This window comes from Schistocerca piceifrons, chromosome 6, assembly GCF_021461385.2.
Source record: "Schistocerca piceifrons isolate TAMUIC-IGC-003096 chromosome 6, iqSchPice1.1, whole genome shotgun sequence".
NCBI lineage: Eukaryota > Metazoa > Arthropoda > Insecta > Orthoptera > Acrididae > Schistocerca > Schistocerca piceifrons.
The window spans coordinates 9,840,388-9,865,361 of record NC_060143.1 but is presented as its reverse complement, the minus strand read 5'-3'; the positions used below and the strand labels follow the sequence as shown (position 1 = coordinate 9,865,361).

Sequence of the window (24,974 nt, the reverse complement as noted above, 5' to 3'; positions counted from 1 at the left end):
TATGGATATTAAGTGTGGTTTTCCAATTTTTCATTACTATGTTTAGGAACTGTATTAATTTAGGATCTACTTTGTATATTTCTAATATCTGTAGTAACCATCAGTGGGGTACACTATCAAAAGCTTTTTGGTAATCAATGTATGCGTAGTGCAGTGACCTTTGTTTAGTTTTAGCTTGATATGTCACCTCTGCATCTATTATCAGTTGCTCTTTACATCCTAGTGCTCCTTTGCAGCAGCCTTTTTGTTCTGTGTTGTATATGTCATTAATTTCTGTGTAATGACTGAAGTTAATATTTTGTAGCTTGTAGGTAGGCGTGTTTTGGGGCGACATTTTTCTGGGTTTGCTGTGTCTGCTTGATCTTTAGGTTTCAGGCAAGTTATTCCTTGTGTAAGTGTATGAGGGACTGTGTATGAGTCTGCAATGTAATTGTTAAATAATTTATCTAAAAACAAAGATGATGTGACTTACCAAACGAAAGCGCTGGCAGGTCAATAGACACACAAACAAACACAAACATACACACAAAATTCAAGCTTTCGGAACAATCTGTTGCCTCATCAGGAAAGAGGGAAGGAGTGGGAAAGAGGGAAGGATGTGGGTTTTACCCCCCCCCCCCCCCCCCCCCACACACACACACACACACACACACACACACACACACACACACACACACACACACACTGTACATGTGTGAATGGATGTGTGTGCGTGTGTATACCCGTCCTCTTTTCCCCCCTAAGGTAAGTCTTTCCGCTCCCGGGATTGGAATGACTCCTTACCCTCTCCCTTAAAACCCACATCCTTTCGTCTTTCCTTCTCCTTCCCTCTTTCCTGATGAGGCAACAGTTTGTTGCAAAAGCTTGAATTTTGTGTGTGTGTGTGTGTGTGTGTGTGTGTGTGTGTGTGTGTGTGTGTGTGTGTGTGTGTGTCGACCTGCCAGCGCTTTCGTTTGGTAAGTCACATCATCTTTGTTTTTAGATATATTTTTCCCATGTGGAATGTTTCCCTCTATTATATTAATATTGTTAAATAATTTAATTAGATGTGAATGTGTTGAGGTGAACTACTTTAGCCAGAAATTTGCTATTTTATCATTTCCAGGGGCTTTCCAAATTGTGCGTAGAATTAATTGCTCGAGTGACTTCATGTTGCAAAATTATCACTTCAGGCATTTGTGGTATCATCTTGTATGAGTCTGTTTCTGCTTGTATCCACCATGCATTTCTGTTATGTTGTACTGGGTTTGACCATATGTTGCTCCAGAAGTGTTTTATGTCTGTTATTATTATTAACATCACATTGGACAAGTGTGCTTTATCATTTTAAAGGAACTATTTTATCACACAGAAATACACCGTTATCTTCAAATACTTACAGAGAGTTTTGTGGCTATTGATTTCGTAGCTGTCCTTGAAATTTTGAAACCTCGTTTAAAAACAGTTTCTCTGGCTTTTGGAAACCGCGTAATTGCTAATGTGTACAATAGGCCCAAGCTTGATATAACTGCCAATATTATTAACCAAAACCACAGGAAGATGTATATCTTCTCATTGAGAATATTGAGTGCCAGTACACACATAACATCAAGTACCTGTATCCCCCCTGCAAAGTAAATTGAAATTATATTAATACTATAAGGGTATATTTATGCATATTAGCAACATAAAATTTCTTTCAGGCAAGAAAACAAAACTGTGAACAGAACAAAGAAATTATTCATACCTGAAGGACCATATTTATGAAATGTGCATTTTGTAATTTTTGGGAATACATCAGCCATTGGATCAGTTCGAAATTCTTGGTCCGGAAGTTGCAGAACTTTGGTTCCATACTCAAGAAATGTCCCACCAAGGAACTTATTAATTAGAAATATGTTTCCAAACTGAAAAAAAGGTTACTGAATTTAATTTATTTCTGAAGAACATTGCCCTTTTCTTTGCACGTTGTTTCTTTACAGTATTTTTAAGTTGTAGCTTCTTATCACACAGTGTATAGCGATTTCATTCTGTAACAAATTATGTTAATGCGTCTAGCATAGCTACTGGTGTGACGAGTCCATACAGAACATTTTCTCATAGAATATAAGTGTAAATTTTTCTGTATTGCACTCAGATGTATGCTCACATCCTCAAATCCTTTTGATGTTCCCAAGATACCCCTCTGCATTATCCATAGTATTAGATAATGGATGTGTAATTTCTCATCATTAGAATACTGCATTTAACATCATCTGAAATTCATTAAGTGTAGTCTCTTCATAAAAATTTTCAGTGTTTTGTAGGAATAATTAAGGGCAATTATAATTAAACTTGCAAAAGGAAGCAAAGCATTTATATTTAAATGCATGTGTTATCCAGGGGAAAATAATGTAGAAGCAATTAACTCCAAGTGCAAACCATTGGACTGATTTCAACCAAACAGAACACATATCACTTACTGTCTAAGGAACTGCTGTGAGGGTGAACGTAAAAAATAAGTGTAGCCCATGATACATGCATATCCAGATTTCATTTATCCTGCATCTGCTAATGTGAGAGCACTTAGCAACTTTCAACAAACTTTACACATAATGTCAAAGTTTTATGAAATGTTTCTCACTGACAACCCCCAAAAAATGATGAAAGGAAAAACATTTATTACTTAGTAAATTTTCACTGTTCGTGCTGTAAAACTGCCACATGAAGCATGATGTTTTAATTTATTACTACTTTACTGATAACTGTTTTCTTGACATTTTGCAGACAGTATTCACATATACCACTGAATGTACCAGCAAAATTATATCACTGTATGGCACACAGTTCAGGAGAGACGGTGTCAAACACTAAGTTGGATGAAAGTTAGACTGCAGGGTGAAATTTGCTAGAGATATGAGGCTTACCCAGAAACTAAGGTGATAAGGCATGCAGCTTTAACATGGAATGTCCGTGGGGGAAGTTGGTACCACTGCTATGTCACAGGCAACAAGTGGAAGGAAGAAGCATTCCCAACAATCATAAGCTCGTCGATTAGTGTTGCGGCGACAGAAATAAGCATTCTCATTCCGGCACCTGGCAAGTGCAAAGTGCAAAGTGCATGCTGTGATTTGCTACCTAAATGTTAAGGGCATGAACACTGCTGTGATTCATCATGAAATTGTTTCAGTGTGTGGAGAGGATGTGATGAAATGGGTGCGGAATTTCAATTTTCGAAGGACGAAAATTCACTGTGAAGACAGAATCGGAAGGCCATTTGTTGTGACTGGTGATGTGCTGCAGAAAATTGAAGCTCATCTCTCTGATTGCCATTCAACAATTTACCTAAAGACACAAAATGAATAGGGTCAGTGCTGCTCGTGAATTTCTTGATTGTTTTGAGACTGAAGACAATGCTTTTCTCAGTTCTGTAGTGATAGAAGATGAAACTTGGGCTTGTCACCATACTCCAAAGGGCAAACAACAGTCAGTGCAGTGGTGTCATACTCATTCTCCTTTAGCCAAAAAATTCACAACTCAACAAACAGCAAGGCAAATCAGGGTGTCAGTGTTTTGGCACAGAAAACGGGGTTCTGCTATTTGATTTTTTGGGAACAGGTGAAGTAATAAATGCTGTAAGTCTGGGGTTGTAATAAAAGACAGTAAAAGCAAAGCTTAAGTTTTAAATTTCATGTTTAAGAAATCATTCATGGAAGAGGATCGTACAAACATACAGTTGTCTAATTGTCATACAGATTCCCACATGGAGGACATATAAATTGGCATCCATGGCTTAGGGAAGCATCTGAAAGCAAATAAATCACCAGGTCCAGATGGAATCCCAATTCTGTTTTACAAAGAGTGCTCTGCAGCATTGGCCCCCTTACATAGCCGGCATTTATTACAAATATCTCACTCAGCATAAGGTCCCAAGGTGATGGAAAAAAGTGCAAGTGACTCCTGTATGTAAGAAAGGTAAAAATATGATAATTATAACCAATATCCTTAACATTGGTTTGCTGCAGAATTCTCTACCAAATTCTGAGTTCAGATGCAATAAGATTGCTCAAGACAGGAAAGCTTCTGTACACAAATCAGCATGGGTTTAGAGTACATCAACCATCTGAAAATTCAACCCTCCCTGTTCTCACATGATATACTACAAACCATGGATGGAGGGAAACAGGCAGATTCCATATTCCTAGACTTCTGGAAAGCATTTGAAATTATGTCCCACTACAGATTGTTGACAAGTGTCCAAGCATATGGTTTATGAATGCAGCAGAGGATCAAGTAGGTAAAAAGACTAGGGCTACTAGAAATCCTTGGGTAACAGACGAAATACTGAATTTAATTGACAAAAGGAGAACATATAAAAATGCAGTAAATGAAGCAGGCAAAAAGGAATACAAACGTCTCAAAAATGAGATCGACAGGAAGTGCAAAATGGCTAAGCAGGGATGGCTAGAGGACAAATGTAAGGATGTAGAGGCTTACCTCACTAGGGGTAAGATAGATACTGCCTACAGGAAAATTAAAGAAACCTTTGGAGAAAAGAAAACCACTTGTATGAATATCGAAAGCTCAGATGGAAACCCAGTTCTAAGCAAAGAAGGGAAAGCAGAAAGGTGGAAGGAGTATATAGAGGCTCTATACAAGGGCGATGCACTTGAGGACAAAATTATGGAAATGGAAGAGGAAGTAGATGAAGATGAAATGGGAGATATGATACTGTGTGAAGAGTTTGGCAGAGCACTGAAACACCCGAGTCGAAACAAGGCCCCGAGAGTAAACAACATTCACTTAGAACTGCTGGACAGCCTTGGGAGAGCCAGTCCTGACAAAACTCTACCATCTGGTGAGCAAGGTGTACGAGACAGGCGAAATACCCTCAGACTTCAAGAAGAATATAATAATTCCAATCCCAAAGAAAGCAGGTGTTGACAGATGTGAAAATTACCAAACTATCAGTTTAATAAGTCATGGCTGCAAAATACTAACACGAATTCTTTACAGATGAATGGAAAAACTAGTAGAAGCCAACCTCGGGGAAGATCAGTTTGGATTCCGTAGAAATATCGGAACACGTGAGGCAATACTGACCCTACGACTTATCTTAGAAGCTAGATTAAGGAAAGGCAAACCTACGTTCCTAGCATTTGTAGACTTAGAGAAAGCTTTTGACAATGTTGACTGGAATACTCTCTTTCAAATTCTGAATGTGGCAGGGGTAAAATACAGGGAGCAAAAAGCTATTTACAATTTGTACAGAAACCAGATAGCAGTTATAAGAGTCGAGGGGCATGAAAGGAGTGAGACAGGGTTGTAACCTCTCCCCGATGTTATTCAATATCTACATCGAGCAAGCAGTGAAGGAAACAAAAGAAAAATTTAGAGTATGGAGAAGAAATAAAAACTTTGAGGTTCGCCGATGACATTGTAATTCTGTCAGAGGCAGCAAAGGACTTTGAAGAGCAGTTGATCGGAATGGACAGTGTCTTGAAAGGAGGATATAAGATGAACATCAACAAAAGCAAAATGAGGATAATGGAATGTAGTCCAATTAAGTCGCGTGATGCTGAGGGAATTAGATTAGGAAATGAGAGACTTATAGTAGTAAAGGAGTTTTGCTATTTGGGGAGCAAAATAACTGATGATGGTCGAAGTAGAGAGGATATAAAATGTAGACTGGCAATGGCAAGGAAAGCATTTCTGAAGAAGAGAAATTTGTTAACATCGAGTATAGATGTAAGTGTTAGGAAGTCGTTTCTGAAAGTATTTGTATGGAGTGTAGCCATGTATGGAAGTGAAACAGGGACGATAAATAGTTTGGACAAGAAGAGAATAGAAGCTCTCGAAATGTGCTGCTACAGAAGAATGCTGAAGATTAGATGGGTAGATCACATAACTAATGAGGAAGTATTGAATAGGATTAGGGAGAAGAGAAGTTTGCAGCACAACTTGACTAGAAGAAGGGATCGGTTGGTAGGACATGTTCCGAGGCATCAAGGGATCACCAATTTCGAATTGGAGGGCAGTGTGGAGAGTAAAAATTGTAGAGGGAGACCAAGAGATGAATACAGTAACCAGATTCAGAAGGATGTAGGTTGCAGTAGGTACTGGGAGATGATGAAGCTTGCACAGGATAGAGTAGCATGGAGAGCTGCATCAAACCAGTCTCAGGACTGAAGACCACAACCACAACCACAACAACAACAACATGTGTGAATGGCTGGAAAATTTCTTGAATAAGAGAACCCAGCATGTCATCCTTGGTGAGTATTCTTTGGAGACAAGGATATCACAAGTGCCCCAGGGAAGCATGATAGGACCACTTATATTCTCCACATACATAAATGACCTGAGACTGGGTGAGCAGCAATTAATAGCTATTTGCTGATGACACTGCGGTATATGGGAAGGTGTCATCATTGAGTGACTCCAGGAGTATACAAGATGATAGGCAAAATTTCTAGTTGGTGTGATGAAAGGCAGCTTGCTCTACATATAGAGAAGAGCAAGTTAATGAGGATGAGTACAAAAAATAGCCCTGAAACATTTGAATACAGAACTAGTGATTGCACCTCAACACAGCCACTTTGATTAAATATCTAGGTGTAACATTGTAAAGCACTATGAAATGGAATGAGCATGTAATGTTTGTAATAGCGACAGTGAATGCTCTACTGTGTTATTGGGAAAATTTTGGGAAGTATAGCTCATCCATCAGGTAGACAGCATATAGAACACGAATGCGAGCCGTTCTTGAGTACTGTTTGAGTGTTGGATTAAAGGAAGAGGACGAAGAAATTCAGAGGTGTACTGCTAGATTTGTTACCAATCATTCGATCAGCACTTAAGTATTATGAAGATGCTTCATGAAAAAATGGCAATCCCTGGATGGAAGACAATGCTCTTTCGACAAGACAGTATTGCACAAATATAGGTAACTTATCTGAGGCTGACTGCAAAAAAATTCAACTTCGGTCAAAGTACATTTTACGAAAGGATCATGAAGGTAAGATCCGAGATATTAGGGTTTGTTCAGAAGCTTTTAAACATTCGTTTTTTCGTTGCTCAATTTGCCAGTGTTACAGGAAAGAAAGTGACTAGAAGTGGTACAAGGTAGCCTCTGCCATGGACCTTACAGTTTTTTGCAACATATGTATCTAATTTTGACTTTTATGCTTTCTGTATACAAATTCAATTTAATTGCCAACTCCCTCTTTAAATACAAGTACCATTTTGAAATATCTTTCCTTCAGCAATTTTACAAATGCACGAAATATTTAAATTTCTGTCATCTGTCACACAAATGTAGACACCTAGATGAATGGTACGATTATATGGTGTGATTTTAAAGTCTTTGGTGATACCGATAAGCTTACCAGGTTCAGGCAGGGAAGAAACTAAACTCTTAACACTTCTCAGCATTTGCAAAACAGGTTGTGGTTATTATGATTACTACTTAGGCATGCTACAAAGAGTTTACTGGCAAGTTTATTACAATAATTTGATGTACTGAAAATTCAAAATTCTTACGCATTGTGTAAACACTAAATCTGAACAACAGATGGAGTTAGCTAACTCCCATACACACATGTTACTGAACCAAAATGTTATAACCACTTGTTCAACAGCAAGTTTGTCCACATTCAGAATGCAACACAGCAGCATAGATATCACAAGTCCTTGGTAGATTTCAGAAGTATGTGTGCATTCTTATAAATTTTCCAGTATATGTAAGACACTTTCTCCATTCTAGTAATGTTTGCTTTAGGTAAAGTCAGATTAGTGTTTACTCACTGTATTTATTAGATTGAGAGCGACACAAAAGGTATAACATGCACAGTACATTTTGTGCATTCTCCACGATGATGTGAAGTATAGAATAACACGCTCCATTTTTTTTCTGGTCTCCTCATTGTCACCTATCTTACGACCTCTCAGCCCTTCACTAATATTGGAAATAAGGCCTCCTTCCCACTTCTTCCACAGCCAGTGAGGTGCATAAAACATCAGACCCTGCAAAAACAATATTTTTCAACAATCTTCTGGAAAACATTACTGAAATTTACAAAAATGTTAAAATATATACTTTTTGGCAAAAAGTTAAAATTGGGATTTACACTAACAGTGCACAATGTGGTCATAAACAGTCTGAAAAGATTTTAAGGGTGTTGACATGTTGGTTGTGCTTAGAAATAACTTAAGAAAAAAAATTGATGTGTTGTGCCATTTTTGAGTTAATCAGCATTGAGGTTAGCCTATCAGGCCATTGTGCATGCAAATTCAAGCAGCCCACCCAACACAGTGTCAATTGTTTTCTTAGTATCGACAATTGCTCACAATACTGCTCAGCCTTTGGCTTGGGTTCAATACTTTCTACCATCCCATGTCCAATTTTGTATCACTTATTTGTGTTCTTAATTTGGTTTTCCTAAAACCATTTGGCAACATTACCCTTGGCACACCACTTAATTTGTGCACACAACAGCCTAATTCGCTAACTGCAATGCTAATTAGCTTGGACACATCAAATCTTTTTCATAACAATTATTTCTCAGCACAACTTACCCCGAAACACCCTTGCAAAATTTTCAGGCTGTTTCTGACCACTACGTATATTACATTCAACCACCTGAACAATAAATATTAGTAGAGGAAAGAGGAACATTTTAAGTTGCTCAACATTAGATCTAATATCATACTTCTGCAAATCCCCAGGATAGCATTTCTTGAAAAATATCAAACATGATACATTTAAACAAATATTAACGAAACTTTTCAAACTGCAGAGAACATTCTATATCAAGACCTAAGACTGATAGGGAAGAGTTTTTTGAAATTTGCTGTTATAGAGAATCCTTTCATGCAGCTAGGTAGTTCTGACCAGTAGTGAAAGATGGCAAGGGCTGTGCTAGTTGTATGTGGATAACAAGACTTTAGACTGCAGCCCTGAACTGCTACCACTATCTGAACTGTGGCAACATCTACCTCTGGCGTCATTCAGTATCACCAATGCCACATTTCCTTCATATGTGCTAGCCTTGTTACTTTTGTCTGCACCAGAAAGTGAACCACAGGTAGTAAGAATGATATAGGAACAGGTATCTGGACCAATCGGAATGCTGTTGCTTGCCACATGACTGCACCTACACATCTTGTAAAGAATGTGATCACATTAGTTCTTCCTCTGAAATGCTATTCTGGAGATTTGTGTTAGTAAGGTATTAGATCCAGTATCAAGTCACTTATGCTGCTTCTCCCTTTTCTACCTTCATTCAAGATTCATGCAGTTTAAAGAAACAGTAGTCAACATTGTTAGCTATACTTTCAATTTTTAACTTTAATGCCCTCCTGTCCACAAACACAACACTCATTTAAAAAGGGACCAGTGTGATAGTGATTCCAAATGGGTGCCACTGTAAAGGCTCTTCACGACATGGAGAAGCCCTGGGTTAAAAGAAATACATCTGTTTTAGTAGTAATACCAACATAAAGAGCTGTTCAGTGTTTGCAGTAGATATGGTAAATGACATGACTGCTTTCACAGGTGGCCCAACCGCAACAATAAGAACAACAAATAATTAGAATAGTAATTAACATTCAGAAATTTTAATTGGGTATGTTGAAAATGGTTCAAATGACTGAGCACTATAGGACCGAATTTCTAAGGTCATCAGTCTCTTAGAACTTAGAACTACTTAAACCTAACTAACCTAAGGACATCACACACATCCACGCCCGAGGCAGGATTCGAACCTGCGACCGTAGCGGTCGTGCGGTTCCAGACTGTGGCGCCTAGAACCGCTCTGCCACTTCGGCCGGCATGTTGAAAATGCAGAGCACATTATGTACAACTTATTTTCCAAAAATGGCATTTCAGAAACTGGCTTGATTAGGCCTACACACGGATGAATGTGATGCGAAAGCTTCTTTAATATTATGTTGTAAAAAGTAGGGATTTTGCCAAATTAATGGTGGCAGGGTAGTTTGCCAAATTTCAAATTATTACTGAAGTTGATTGAACAGTTTGCTAAAACTCCTAGTTACATTTCCAATTTTATATGAAACATTTTTATATTTCATGGTTTCGAAAATATTTCTTCTTAACCCAATAATACAAATTGTCTTTTAAGGGGTGTTTTATCCCTTGAAAATGAAACTGTAAAGAAATAAAAAAATGTGTATTTCATCATTTTGATCCACTACATATCCATCAAGTTTCATCAGAATCATTTATTTACACTTGAGGATAATTGTTCCTTGTCAGATGAAAAAAACACACACACACACACACACACACACACACACACACACACAGCCTAAATTCTCATGAATGAGACCACAGCTATCACCAGCACTTAATTACAGGTTGGGCGAGGGCGGGGGGTGGGGGGTGGGGGGAGTGGGGGGGGGGGGTGGGAGGGGGGGGGGGTTTCGAGACGGGTTGGGCGAGGGCAGGGGGGGAGTGGGGGGGGTGGGAGGGGGGGGGTTTCGAGACGGGTTGGGCGAGGGCGGGGGGGGGGGGGGGTGTCGAGACGGGTTGGGGGAGGAGATGGGGATAGGTCAACCGGACAGCGAGGTGATCGGTCTCGTCAAATTAGGGGAGGAAGTCAGCCATGCCCTTTCAAAGGAACCATCCCGGCATTTGCTGTTAGCAATTTAGGGAAATCACGGAAAACCTAGATCAGGGAGGCCGGACGCGGACATTCAGCCGTCATTGTACCGAATGTGAGTCCAGTGTGCTAGCCACTGCTCACAAGGAGATCTGATGAGGAAATTCCCTTGAAATATTTGGAAAAATGATGACCTAAAACCAGTTTTTGGTGCATTGTGGATACCTCAGGCCATGTATTTTAGTAGCACTTAAAACTCCTACAGCGGGCCTATTATAGACTGGATTAAGTTGTATTTTCAGATTACCAAGTACAAAAGTAACAGACAAAGATCTTTACATTTTTAATTACTGTATTATTTTGACTCTTAAAACTAGTTTAAGAAGGTGAAAAAATGTTCCAGAAAAAAAAAGAGTTTTTTAGTGCAGACCTATGCTCGGAGAACATGGAGAACACTGGAACCCTACTGCTGTACAATACCATCCTCTAAAAATTCACATTATGTAATTTTCTTTTTCTCAGTAATGTGGGTGAAGCCACTATGGATACACTGCTAGTTGATAATAAACCTTTTTGTTGGGGGAAATCGAGGAAAATATGTGGAACACATTTAGTAATAAGTATTTATTAACATCATTCCTTTGCCTTAAAAAAATACAGTCTTTGTGAATTATCTGTAACTGTCTTCATAGCAATTCCTTGTGACACATGCACTGACTGTAGCTTTGTTATCATACTAACACTCGAATGTAAGTAGCTCTCATGTGGCCGTCAATTATTACCCTTCAGCCTCCTGGCTACTCCACCTTTAAGCTTTCAGATGCTTGCTTATTCATCACTCAGTCATCCAACACAGTTCAGTACAACTTAGAATGCTGTCTTTTTAGTGAAAAATATAAATGGATTTTATTTACTGGCATGTTACTAAATTCTGCAAAGCATTAATTATTACTGCTCAACAGCTATTAGTATGTGTAATTAGGTTTGGATGTATTCATTCAGCAGTGTCATTTTTTGTCAACTATGACTCAAAAAAATTCAAATTGCTTCTCAAAAATATTGCGCTGAGGGGCTGGGGTGGTACACATGTCCCATCCCACCCTGTGTTGACACCTAAGTATGAGAAGACAAGAAAGACACTGTCTATTCCAAGGAACATTATTCCTGATGAAGGTCCCATCTTTCAGTATGAAAAACAAAATAATATCACCAGTTCACATTTCAGGTAATGATCAAGGCAGTACATTACAGAAAGTCAGTTGTATACAATGGAGTAATAGCAATCTTTTCCTACACACTAACTCTGAACGAAGATAAGAGGGGTGGAGTGGGAGGGGAGGAGGGGCATGGCCGGCTTGGGCACATCACTTACCACTGTGCAGTGTCATGTGAATTATCGACTGACTTCTGTGATAATGGTATAACAAGGACAGTGGATGGTCATGGTCTAAGAAATACAAAAGATTAAACTGAAGACAACAAGTAAATTTCAACAGATACGTCAGAATGATTCTGGGCAGGTTATATTTCACTGTTCATAATGGAATTTTAAGAAGTTTAAGACAATATAATAAACGATTAAGTATGAGCTATTGTCGTTCTCTTACCTGGAATACCAGTACAAATGGGACCCACTGGTAGTAGTTATGGTGCACAACACTCTCCTCATATGCCAAATATGGTCCTACATTATGTGCAGCTACATCCACACCAGGTCTTCCACCTTTTAATCTTGGCACAGTAAATGTTGATGTAATCCAGCAGTATGTTGTAACAGCCTTTTTTATCTTTTCATTATCAACAATACAAGTTATTGGATCACCTGTAGTGCAAACAGAGTTAATATTATTAATCTTTTAATTGAAATGGCACCATCCTCCTCACTCACTCTCTCTCAGCTGTCTGTATAGAATGAAAGTTTAAAAACCTGGTTCATATGACCATTACTATTGATCAGAATTACCACCACATGTCCATATATTCTGATAAATCATAAGAGTGGCTTACATGGTAGTCTTACATTGTTTCTGAAAATCTGAGATTCTCAATTCCCTGCCTAATGTCTTATACAGACATTTGCACCAAAATGTAAAACAATTTTGAACTCCAGAGAGGGATGCACAGCCTTTTTATCTCATGCATTTTACAGTGTCATTCCTCTTGCAGTATGCCTTTGCTTTTAATTCCAGTAAAAGTTTTTTATGCAGGTCTACTGCTATGGATCAGCATTGTGCTATTGTCTGGAAGAATTCAATGCATTTAGTGGCCAATGCTTTGAATCTAATGGCGTTTCACAGCTACTATCACCAGGAAATTAAAAGTAATTTGACTTACTGAGAATTCAATACATACCTAATAATGCTCCAAATTGGCTTTGCTTTGTTCTTGAAATGTTTTGTGCATAAATCTGTTCACATGTCTGAAAACTTTTGCAGTATTCCTTGCAGTATTAAGCCTTTATTAGAGTTAGTCCTCTGAATTAAATGAATGTACTTTTATTGCAGATGTCAACCATACTTGAGTATCACCAATTGTTTCCTTCACTTTGTAGAGGACAAGTGGATTTATACTGTCATTAGAATATTTTTTTAGGAAAGAAATTTCTCATATACTGTGTTCCTTGATCAAATATCTTCCAAATGTTCAGTAGACTCCCTCTGAATAAGGTTAGAGTTGGCATTTATGATTATGTGATACTGTACTCTTCTCCTCTTGGGTTAAAACTGACTGACATGGATATCTACAACTGCCATTTGACAATTACACCAGACTTCCTACATGTTATGAAGCTCATATCAGTTTCATCAAAGACTGTTAGATTTAAAAATTACTCACCAATTGCTGTTGCACTATTTTTGTTGTGTATTTTACTGTGGGGAAACAGACTATGTACTCTAAACAGCACTATCTCAGATGAAATTAGTACTGAAATCACTGTATACAATGATTTCCCAGTCATTTCTGTGTCTTGTTCACATTTTAATTGCGTAACTAAGTTTAGAATTGCTATCCCACATGCTACCAATTCTTTTACTGAAGCACAGCACTGTAAGAGTTGTTTAACACACTATTTGTTTAGGGCTACAGCCCGGGGCTTTATTCCTGTATATAGCCAACAGCCCCCTATTTCTTCCTTCTAACATGCCTACAGTACACATTACACTAACTAATCTCTGAAATAATAAACTTCACAACATCGAGTCAAAATTATGGACAACTGGACAGTCTATTTATCTGAATAATGTTGCACCCAGTCTGATGAGGATGCATGCACCGATTCAGTTGGAAATGGTGTCAAAGCTGTTGCACCCTTTCCTGAAGGCAAGCTGGACCACAACACACTTAACTGGTATTCATATTTCAGATACTGTCACTGGGATGAAGTCTACATCCATACTGGTCTCATGCAAGTTCTATTAGGGACAGATCTGAGGATAATTGTTGAATATTTTTACTGCCCACCCAATTCTAGTTGGAAGTGACTTTAACCTACCAAGCATAGACTGGTAGGTCTATGGATTCATTGCAGGGGGGTACACACAGACAGTCATCCGAAATACTACTGAACACATTTTCTGAAAACGTGTCTTGAGCAGCTAGCTCGGCAGCCCACACATGAAATATCTTTAACCTTGTAGCCACAAATAGACTGGATTTTATTGATAATGTCAGTTTAGCAATGGGAATTAGTATTCATGATGTCATTACAACAACTATGATTACAAAATTTAATAAATAAGTCAAGAAGCTAGGAGAGTGTTTCTGCTAGATTGAGCAGATAAGCAGTTAATAACATCTCACTTAGCGAGTGAACTGATGTCATTTAGTTCCAGTAAGATGAACACAGAGAGATTATGGGCAAAGTTCAAGCAGATTATAAATCATGGTCTGGAAAGTTGTGCGCCTAGTATGTAGTTTAATAATGAAGCTCAGAAAATGCTGACCAAGCAGAGGCTGTGACACTCTCGGTCAAAAGAGAATGCGCAAATGACGACAAGCACAGGTTAGTAGAAATTCATGCATATGTGAAAAGATCTGTTCACAAAGCATAGTTCTAACACCTTGACACCTTAGCAAAAGATCTGGCTGAGAACCCAAGAATATTCTGGTCCTACGTACAATCGCTAAGCGGGTTTAAGGCTTCCAGCGAGTCCCTTGTCGACGAGTCTGGTGTGGCAGCTAGACATTTTACAAAGAGTACTCTACAGCATTGGCACCTTACCTAGCCTGTATTTATTGTGAATATCTAGTCCAGCACAAAGTCCCATATAAAAGGAAGCTTAAGTGATTCCTGTTTTTTGTGCAAAAGAAGGGTAAAAGAACAGATCCACAAAATTACAGACCAATATCCGTAACTTAAGTTTTCTGCAGAATTCTTGAACTTATTCTCAGTTAAGATATAATAAATTTTCTTGATACTGAGACGCTTATGTTCACAAATTATGGTTTTAGAAAGCACTGCTCATGCAACACTCAGCTTGCACTTTTCTCACATGATATATTGCAAACTATGGATGAAAAGCAATAGATTCTGTATTTCTAGATTTCCAGAAAGCACTTGACGTGGTTTCCCATTGGAGGCTGTTAACAAAGGTACGAGCATATAGAATAAGCTGCTAAGATTCTTGAGTAATAGAACCCAGTATGTTGTCCTCAATGTCTAGCGTTGATCAGAGACAAGGGTATCGTCAGCAGCACACCAGGGAAGTGTGATAGGACCTCTGGTGTTCTCTATATACTTAAATGATTTGGCAGACGGGGTAGGCAGCACTCTGCAGTTGTTTTCCGATGCCGGTCTTGTGTGTGGTAAGATGTCTAAGTTGAGTGACTGTAGGAAGATACAAGATAGCACACACAATTTCTAGTTGATGTGATGAAAGGCAGCTAGCTCTAAATGGGGGAAAATTTAAGTTACTGCAGAGAAGTAGGAAAAACAAACCTGTAATGTTCAGGTACAGCATTAGTTGTGTACTGCTTGACACAGTCAAGTCACTTTAATATCTAGGCATTAAGCTGAAAAGCAATATGAAATGGAATGAGCTTGTGATAGATGTGGTAGGGAAGGCGAATGGTTGACTGCGGTTTATTGGGAGAATTTTCAGAAAGTATAGTTCATGTGTAAAGGAGACCACACATAGGACACTGGAGTGTCCTATTCTTTAAGACTACTAAAATGTTTGGGCTCCGTACCAGATCAGGTTGGAGGAGGACATTGAAGCAATTCAAAGGCAGGGTGTTAGATTTGTCGCTGGTAGGTTCAAGCAACACGTAAATGTTAGAGATGCTTCAGGAACTCAAATGGGAATCTCTGGAGGGAAGGTGACATTCTTTTTGAGGAACACTATTAAAAAATTTTACAGAACTGACATTTTAAAATGACACTGATAGTTCTACTGCTCACAACATATATCACATGTAAGGACCAAGAGGGAATTAAGGCTCATACGAAGGCATATAGACAGTTTTTCCCATCACTATTTGCAGGTGGAACATGAAAGAAAATGACTAGTATGGTACACCATATAGTGACTTTTGGAGTATCTATGTAGATGTAGATCCTGCTAGTCATAGGAGTACCTCAACATCATGCAAATGGTTCGTATCAGAGACGCCCCTTATTGAGACAAGCAGTTTCACTGAAAAATGGCCCCTTGATACTGTCACAAGAGGACACAGGTTGTCCACAACATCCTGTTGTGTCATCAGTTCCCAGAATTACTACCAGCCTTTACCGGAAGTCTTACTCATTGGCTCCCAACACCAGGGTGCTAGGAGAAATGCTACTGCGCCCCTCCTACATTAGAAGAATGGGACCTCGTCCCAGGTCACTGATGAAAATCATCTGGGATAGTTCACAACTGTAACTCATCACTGGATATAATGCAATATCATTCATCAGCAACCAATGCCTCCTGGATGACACCACTCCAAATGCAACCATTTGTGGTGTTGTGTTAATGGCAGCCTACACATGAGATGGTAATTCTACTAGGGATAGTGTGACTGATCCTAGTTTAGTATCAATGGGGGCAGGAATGATACCCTAATGGAGGGAGTCCATTCCTCATTTTTAGATGGCATGCACTGAACACAAGTCCCCTTCATTTACACATTCACATCAGACAATGTCTTTTTGGTGCTTCACTTTTTTTTTTCATGCAATGTGTACAAACAGTGTTTCGAAAAGATACAACTGATTTCACAGAACTGTGTTTTCTGCAATGAGGATAGAAACACGTAAATTTTAACTTTCATATCAAAAGGAGCAATAACAGTGAAAGCAGTAACTCCAGATATGCTCACAATAATATGAGTTTGACTTCTTGGGATGTTGTTATGCTTCTGCTGGAGGCCTTGTTGAGCATCTGATAAAGGTAAATGAAAGTTCATGAATAAACTTACTTGCATAAAGTAGGGACTCCAAGGTTGTATGCAAATTCATATTAAAAATATACTCTTGTAAAATCAGATGATTAATTTGAAAATAAAAACCTAATTCTAAATGTAATTTACTCAAAGTTTCTATGTTTCATTCTGGTGAACATTGAATCGTCTTGAAACAGTGTGCATTTTAACATAGTTTAGATGTTTAGCTAAAATATTATAAAATACTGAATAAGAATGTACAGTAATCTGGGATACATCTATGTAGCTCTATTTTAAAGTTAGTCTGGGCTTCTTTAATAACTAAAGTGGCGACTGCCTCCACAGCAAGAATATTGTTCAGTAAGTAATTCAAAGATTCAATTTTTTCATACGTAAATCTTACCTGTTGTTTGAAGTAAGGTTAATGGCAACTATTTAGACCAAACCATTGTTCAAATTGTCTTATACATATAATTTAACCACAAAAATCTGATGTGCTAACTATATTATTAACTACTTGAATGAGCCCAATTTGATGAAACCAAATTTACAGCACTTACAGAAATATGTTCAATATTTTGCATCAATTCTCATGTCTCACTGAGTGCATAAAGCTAAAAAGGGCTTTGCTATGCAGCTTTTTTTTTAACAATTACATTTAGTGATATTTATGAGAATCTCAATGACAGATTTTCCATCCTAACTTACTTCATTATAGTGAATGTGCAATTTATTTTACAGTGTCTGAAAGGCTGCATGTTTTATAAGATATTGTTCCTGTCTATTAACAACCATCAATAAGTAATTAAACAATCTAATTTTGAAGGTGAAAGACAGATAAGAAGTATTACCAAAGTTACAATAGTGATACATACCAAGGAAACTTGTTGCTGTGCACAATATACTTGCGAGGAACAAAAAAGCACACGTGAATCGATAATGAAGTCTGAAGTCAAAGGTATCTATTACTTCCTTGTCCCAGACTCTGACTTTGACAAATGCTGCAACTGATGATGCAATTTTCAAGAGAGACATGGTGGCCCATTCAGCCTGTGAACATAATAGAAAGGAAAACCTTCACATGAATTATTTAAAAATCACATTACATGAAATTCTTAAAGTTTAACTGTTTAGAATATAACACTGGCAAAATACATTGTTAGCTGAATATTGGTTATCTTTAAATGACAGTTTTCAGTACAAGCTGAAGGTTTTATCTCTGTACACTCAACCACCCAGAAGAATACCCATGACATAAAAGTTATTGGCTCGTCCGAAAATGAATGATTTAGGATACATTCCTTTTATAACAAGAACTCAGAAATGATTCCCACCATGCTGTTTGGCTTTTTCATAGTTTTTCTAAATCATTGTACGTTAATGCCATGACTGCTGACAGCAATACACCATTGTTACTCCCTTATTGCTGCCAATATAAGCATGGGTGGGGAACCGAGTAAATAATTCTAAACTGAATATTCTTTGTATGTATTTAATCTCAAACTGCAATAACATGTTTTGTTATTTAGTGATTGATGCTGTTGTCTTTTATTCTAAAAAACAGTGATCAATATTTAGATGCCAGAATGAGCCTTTCCTGCAAATGCACAGCTCACACCATTCCTCTGGATGACGAGGGTAGTGAAATGACCAGATCCCAATTCAAGTGGCCTAATTTCAGCTAATAAGTCAGAGTAAGACATTCCTCTTCCCTTACAATATAACCATGTGACCAGTATCAAACATACATACATACATACAATGCAAAATCTGTCATTCCAAATGTGTTGCTTATGGGCCAATACTCGCATATTAAATCCCTTTTACGTGAGTCACAGGTACTTTTCACATAATTTTACAAAGAGAGATAAATATCTTAAGTCTGGATGTTGGTGTGTGGTGTCATTCATTACTCAACTACATTGTAGGAATAGCAACAGAAATATAATATACATCAAACTATGCAAATTACTGAAATTCATGTCTGAGCTTACTTCCCATTGCCTCCTCATTAATTGATGTTTCTTCCTATTCCATTTTCATATGGAGTGCGGGGAGAATGATTGCTTCAGCAGCTTTGTGTGCTGTAGTCTTTCTAATTTAATGTTCACGACTCCTGCGTGAATGGTATCTAGGAATAGATTCTTACCTTTGTAATGGTTCTCTAAAATTTATAAATAGGCTTTCACAAGATAATTGGCATGTATCTCCAGATGTGTGCCATTTCCATTTTTTCAGTATCTCCGAGAGTCTATTGAACACATGGTCATTCATGCTGCCCCTGTTTGTAAACATTCTATCCCTGTTAGTGCCATTTGGCATAGGTCCCACTTACTTTGAACAAGTGTTCTAAAGCAATCTCTTTCATAGACTGATTGTATTTTATCAGTATCTTACAAATGAACCGAAGTTTGTCACTTGCTTTATTTAAAACTGAGCCTACGTGATCGTTCCATTTCATACTCCTACAAATTGTTAGATCTATGAATTTGTACAGTTGACTGATTTCTACAGTGACAAATTTGTAGTATGGTCATGTGACGATATCTTTTCTTCTTGTGAACATTTAAATCAAATTGCCAATCTTTGTACAATTTTGAAATCTTATCAAGATCTGACAATATCTGTGCACTTTCCCTGGCAGTATACAATTACATAACTGCATTATCTGCAAACAATTTGAGGTTATTATAAACATTGCCTGCCTGGTTATTAGTGTACAGCATGAACAGCAAGTGTTGCTACAAGCTTCCTTGATGCATGCATGGCCTTACATCTATGCCTTTTGATTCTCCATCCAAGATAACACACTAATCCTTCTTACAAAGAAATCCTTCTCAGTATCATCTAAAATATTGTTGTCTACCCCATGTGACCATGCTTTAGTTACTGCAGCTATATAATGAAAATATTGCATTTCATTCTTATGACATAAATATGAACCCTTCAAATATTTATGCTAAGGAGAGCATTAATATCTCTGAAGCATAACCTGTCATGGAAGACCTGACAAAAATGTACCTTTAATGATAATAGTCTGGTTAGAGTAAGCTAGCCAGAAAAATATTGTTATGAAGTTAGCAAATAAAACATGATTGGATCTGTATGAATAAAATAGACCTCGAAGTGTTGGGTACAGAAGCTGCTGCATTGTCAGGACAAATCCATAAACCTAATGATGTAGACATCTCAAAGCCTAAGTAATGTTTTCACCTTACTGACAACACAGGAAGCAGAATCACTCTTAACAGAAGTGAACAGAGAGAGAAAAGCAAACCCATCTTATTTTAAAATAGGACTTAGGATGGCAATTCATTTAAATATATAATACTTATTAAATACTCCACTGATGATTAGAGGACCATAACATATTAAAAAATGTGATAGAGTTATTGATGTCCCAAATTTATTGTGAGACATTAATACTGTACATTTCAATTTTTCATGAATACATAAAACATAGGAAGGACGTACGATAACAAAACAATAGGGTCATTTCTACTTAAGTGAACGGTTTTGGAAAAGAAATGCACCACAAAAGATGATGCACCCATGACAGTCATTAAATGAGTTGATTAGAAAATAGCATCATTTAAAGCAGTGTAAAGCGGTAAAAGGGGTGGGGTGTGGTCGACATGAAGTAGACACATGAATCATTATGTTATAAGAATGTAAATGGATGTGACCTCAGTATTGTGCATTAAGGAAACACATACTTTGAGTCATAACAACGCGTCAAAATCTGGCCAAAGCGCGTAATTTTTATTAGTTTGTTTTGCTAAAATATCGGGAAACGTGAAATAGGCGCAGTGACACGGAACCTTTACGTTTATATTTTCGTACTGCGATGTTGCAATGCTTTGTAAAGAAGGTGGATGGGTGGCGGGATAAGTTGTAACCTATTCACCAGCAATATGTTAAACTTACAGCCCTGTCCATATATACCTAACAACAAATATGAGCATCTGCCTCTGCCAGGCACTTCAATGTGATTTGCAGAGTATCCATGTAGATGTAGATGAACATGCTTATTCTGCAACGAACTGTCCTATAGAAACTGTAAATACAACGGTGTAAGCAATCACAAAAATTATTTATTTCTGTTACATTTATAATATAATGCTGCCAGATTAAGATGCAATATTGCGACACATTTCAAATTACCCTCTGCTTCTTTTGCTGGAGGTTTTTGTTTCGTGACGGACGACGCTACAGGTTAGCCAACGTTTGCGCTGAAGTCTTCGAACTTTCGAAGAACCTGATTTAGCATTTATAAAATTCGTCAGGGTTGCCTTAAGCCGGGTTCACACAGGCAACAAAAGTATCGCCACTGCGAATGGCGAACTGCAGTTGCTTTGTAGTTGCATGTGTGAACTAGTTTTCGGTGGCGCCATTTAAGAAGCGAAACTTTTGTCACGCCACAAAAAGTTGAACTTGGTTCTACTTTGTTGCGCCATTTGGCCTTCTCCACAATCGAATCACGTCATTCGATTGCTACCTCGCGGCTGGATTCAAACCTTTCTAGTGCGTATTCGTTCGCAAATAGTGCTTTTGTTTGTGCGTTTGCTATTAATATGTCGAAAAAGTGGTCAACAGCGACAATTATGAGGTTCTTGGAGGGGTATCAAGAACGAGAATGCCTTTGGAACCACAAAAGCGAATCATACAAAGACAGAAATTTGAGAGATTCTGCATTAATTGAAATAGTAAATAGTATGCGTGAATATGTACCTGGAATTGATGCAGCTACAACAAAGTTAAAAATTCGAAGCATTCGAAATGCTTATATGAATGAACATAAAGTACAGACGGTATTTATAAACCCAGCCTTGCTTGGTTTGAAGCTGCAGACCGGTTCTTAAAACATGTAGTCGAGACAAAAGAGACGAGAAACACTTTGGTAAGTAATATTTTACATTTATTATGTTTCCAAAACATCTTATTTAGTAATATGTACATCCGTTTAATCAGCTGATACAGGTGACGCCATTTTGCAAACTGCGCAATTACGAAGAATTTGAGGCGTCCTGTGTGAACGGTAGCTCACAGCGCCACTTCAGAATGACTTGCCTTGTGGCGATACTTTCGTTGCGTGTGTGAACCCGGCTTTACAAATTGAATGAATCGCTGCAAACAGAACGTGTTTACGAATCAAGTTGGCTGATTATTGGCAACTACAAAAAGTCACATTATCCAACACCACAAGATGCTTTATTTTTTTTTAGTATCAGCTAGGGTAACTTCTAATCCACGCAATTAAAGGAAACTGAACAAGCACCTAATGAAACAGTAAGGAAATCACCGTTCCTATTGCTTGCAGCAATATAGTGCCAAGGCTGCAATTTTAAAACATGTTAGTTCGAGGACGGACGCTATGCATAACTGTGCATTCGAGGCAGGGAAGCTGAAAGTCATATGGTACACACACACACACACACACACACACACACAGTTATTTTTCTGGGAGACCTATCAAGAACTGCAACTGCGTACGTACTTAATGTCTGCCAACCATCTTAGAGTACCTGTTGATTCCTAAGACGTAAACCACGAGTTTAACAGAAATCATGGAAATAGGCCTTCAGCACCAACAATTCCTCAGACATTACATTATCTGCCTACTACACAAACAATGGTAGACCAGATTGACCGTTTTCTCCTTACCTAAATCGTCCGAAAGAACGAACGCTAAACCGCGATATAGCATGTAAATAGGACATTTATTGTGCGGGGAATGGGGCAACGCCAAACATCACAGCAATCTTTTGCTTTCCCCTTCCACATTGCCTTTTTGTATCAGAACCACTGCTCACGAAGTCCGCGGACGCGCAGTTTCGTGGGCAACGTGACCTGACTTGACGTATAAAACTGACAATACGGATAGGATCGCCACTACAACGAAGCTTTCAAGTCTGCAATTGGTCACTGTGGTTCAAGAATTCCACGGTAAACACCACGTGGACGTCAGGCATCCACAGCTTACCGCTGCTAAGCTTTTACTTACCTACGCCGCCTTTAGAGCTAGTAGATGTAAACAAATACTTCACTTCCGTGATTGCTCCGTTCATTCTGACGGTATTAATTCGTAATTAATATCAAGCAACTGTAAATAATTGTTGAGAGAAGGGTAGCACACAACTAACCTGGATTTTACGCTTAACTACGAAATTAATTTATCTTAGCCGTGCTGTACCGTTACATATTGTTCTAGGTAAGCTCCTGATAGTGTACCTCTACCTGAAAGAAGAAGTAGCCTACTCAAGAACAGAACTCCCCTTCGGTAATTCATTAGATTTCGAGACTGCTTTGGGAATTACAAACAGTTGCGAATAAGTATTTGCGTTGAATTACTGACTCATCAGCGGGCTTTTGTTCTGCTTCAGGCACACAGGGAGGCGACACACAAACAGGAGTGTCTCAGATTACAGACCGAGTGGCTGGAATGTTTGCGATTAATCGAATTTAACTGCAATGCAGAAAATACACACACTATAGCGCCACAATTTGAGCAGCCCATGCAGCGCAAAAAAGGTAACTGTCCCATAAAATTCAGAGTAAACTGCTCGTTGCTGCTCCCATATTGCAATCATCTGGGCGTCTTCACGCATAAAATAATGCTCTTGGTACAGCCTACAATAGCTCGAAAGCCGGCTGATGAAACGACCGGTGCCAAAACATCACCACGTGACAGATCGCACATTCGCCAGAAAGCATCCCCAAGTTTTCGTTACATTTTATCATAAATGCGAAAGTAGAGTCTCGTCAGTATTGACCTACTGCAACACAACAGCTTTTCTTCGTCGGTCACTTAGAGCACAAGATAATCCAAAACTGCAGAGATCGCGGCTGGGCCGGCGCGATGTACCTGGAGGAGAGGCCAGGAGCGGTGCGGCACGTGTCCTTCGCTGTTGGCGTACCGAACACTACTGGCCGCTCACTGGCTTTGCAGCGGTTCTCGCTGGCTCCCCACCAGCGTGGCCCAACCACACGGAAGGGAGCGTTCCCTAGCGGAAACCGCTGCACCGCCCCGCCACGGAAGACAAGTTGCATCGCTCTGCCGCCAGTCGCTGCGATTAGAAATGAGCAAAAACAGCGCAGCTGTGTAGCAAGGAGGGGGGGGGGGGGGGGTTACGGCCTGCGCCGGGTACCATCTCCGTGGGATAACAAAACTTGCTCTGTGGCACGAGATATAAACATAATTTGTTTTCGTCGTGTCTCTCCGGACACTAAAGGAGCCCTCACATGTTCAATAATATTGTCAAACCGTCAATATACACGGTGATCAAAAAGTCAGTATTAAGTTGAAAACTGAATAAATCGCGGAATAATGTAGATAGAGAAGTACAAATTGACACACATGCTTGGAATGAGATGGGGTTTTATTGGAACCAAAAAATACAAACGTTCAAAAAACTGTCCGACAGATGGCGCTTCATCTGATCAGAATAGCAATCATTAGCATAACAAAGTAAGACAAAGCAAAGATGATGTTCTTTACAGGAAATTCTCAATATGTCCACCATCATTCCTCAACAATAGCTGTAGTCGAGGAATAATGTTGTGAACAGCACTGTAAAGCATGTCCGGAGTTATGGTGAGGCATTGGCGTCGGATGTTGTCTTTCAGCATCCCTAGAGATGTCGGTCGATCACGATACACTTGCGACTTCAGGTAACCCCAAAGCCAATAATCGCACGGACTGAGGTCTGGGGACCTGGGAGGCCAAGCATGACGAAAGTGGCTGCTAAGCACACGATCATCACCAAATGACGCGCGCAACAGGTCTTTCACGCGTCTAGCAATACTTTTTTTTGGTTCTAATAAAACCTCATGTCATTCCAAGCATGTGTGTCAATTTTTACCTCTCTATCTACATTATTCCGTGGTTTATCAAGTTTTCAAATTTATACTGAGTTTTTGTTCACCCGGTATTAACCGTCTGAGAGCACGTGAAGATGGCATAGGTAAACGGCTGAAACTGGTAGCCAAATAAAACAAATTTGGAAGCTAGACGGTTGAAAAGAATTT

The 24,974-nt window shown here is 38.7% G+C and overlaps 1 protein-coding gene across 2 annotated transcripts in view; it reads right to left on the bottom strand.

The window, feature by feature from the left end:
• LOC124802604 (innexin inx3-like) overlaps nt 1-23,931 on the bottom strand; it is a 30,910-nt gene extending 6,979 nt beyond the window's left edge. The window contains exons 1-6 of one of the 2 annotated variants that reach the window (XM_047263484.1): nt 23,812-23,931; nt 17,822-17,996; nt 12,188-12,402; nt 7,765-7,983; nt 1,727-1,886; nt 1,380-1,606 (exon numbers count right to left, since the gene is read on the bottom strand). In XM_047263484.1, coding sequence (XP_047119440.1) covers nt 1,380-1,606; nt 1,727-1,886; nt 7,765-7,983; nt 12,188-12,402; nt 17,822-17,981 — 981 coding nt within the window. In that variant the 5' untranslated portion in view covers nt 17,982-17,996; nt 23,812-23,931. Of the gene's footprint in view, nt 1-1,379; nt 1,607-1,726; nt 1,887-7,764; nt 7,984-12,187; nt 12,403-17,821; nt 17,997-23,723 lie in introns of both variants that reach the window. The other variant, XM_047263485.1, reaches the window with a different exon arrangement.
• Between the last annotated feature and the right edge of the window lie 1,043 nt (nt 23,932-24,974).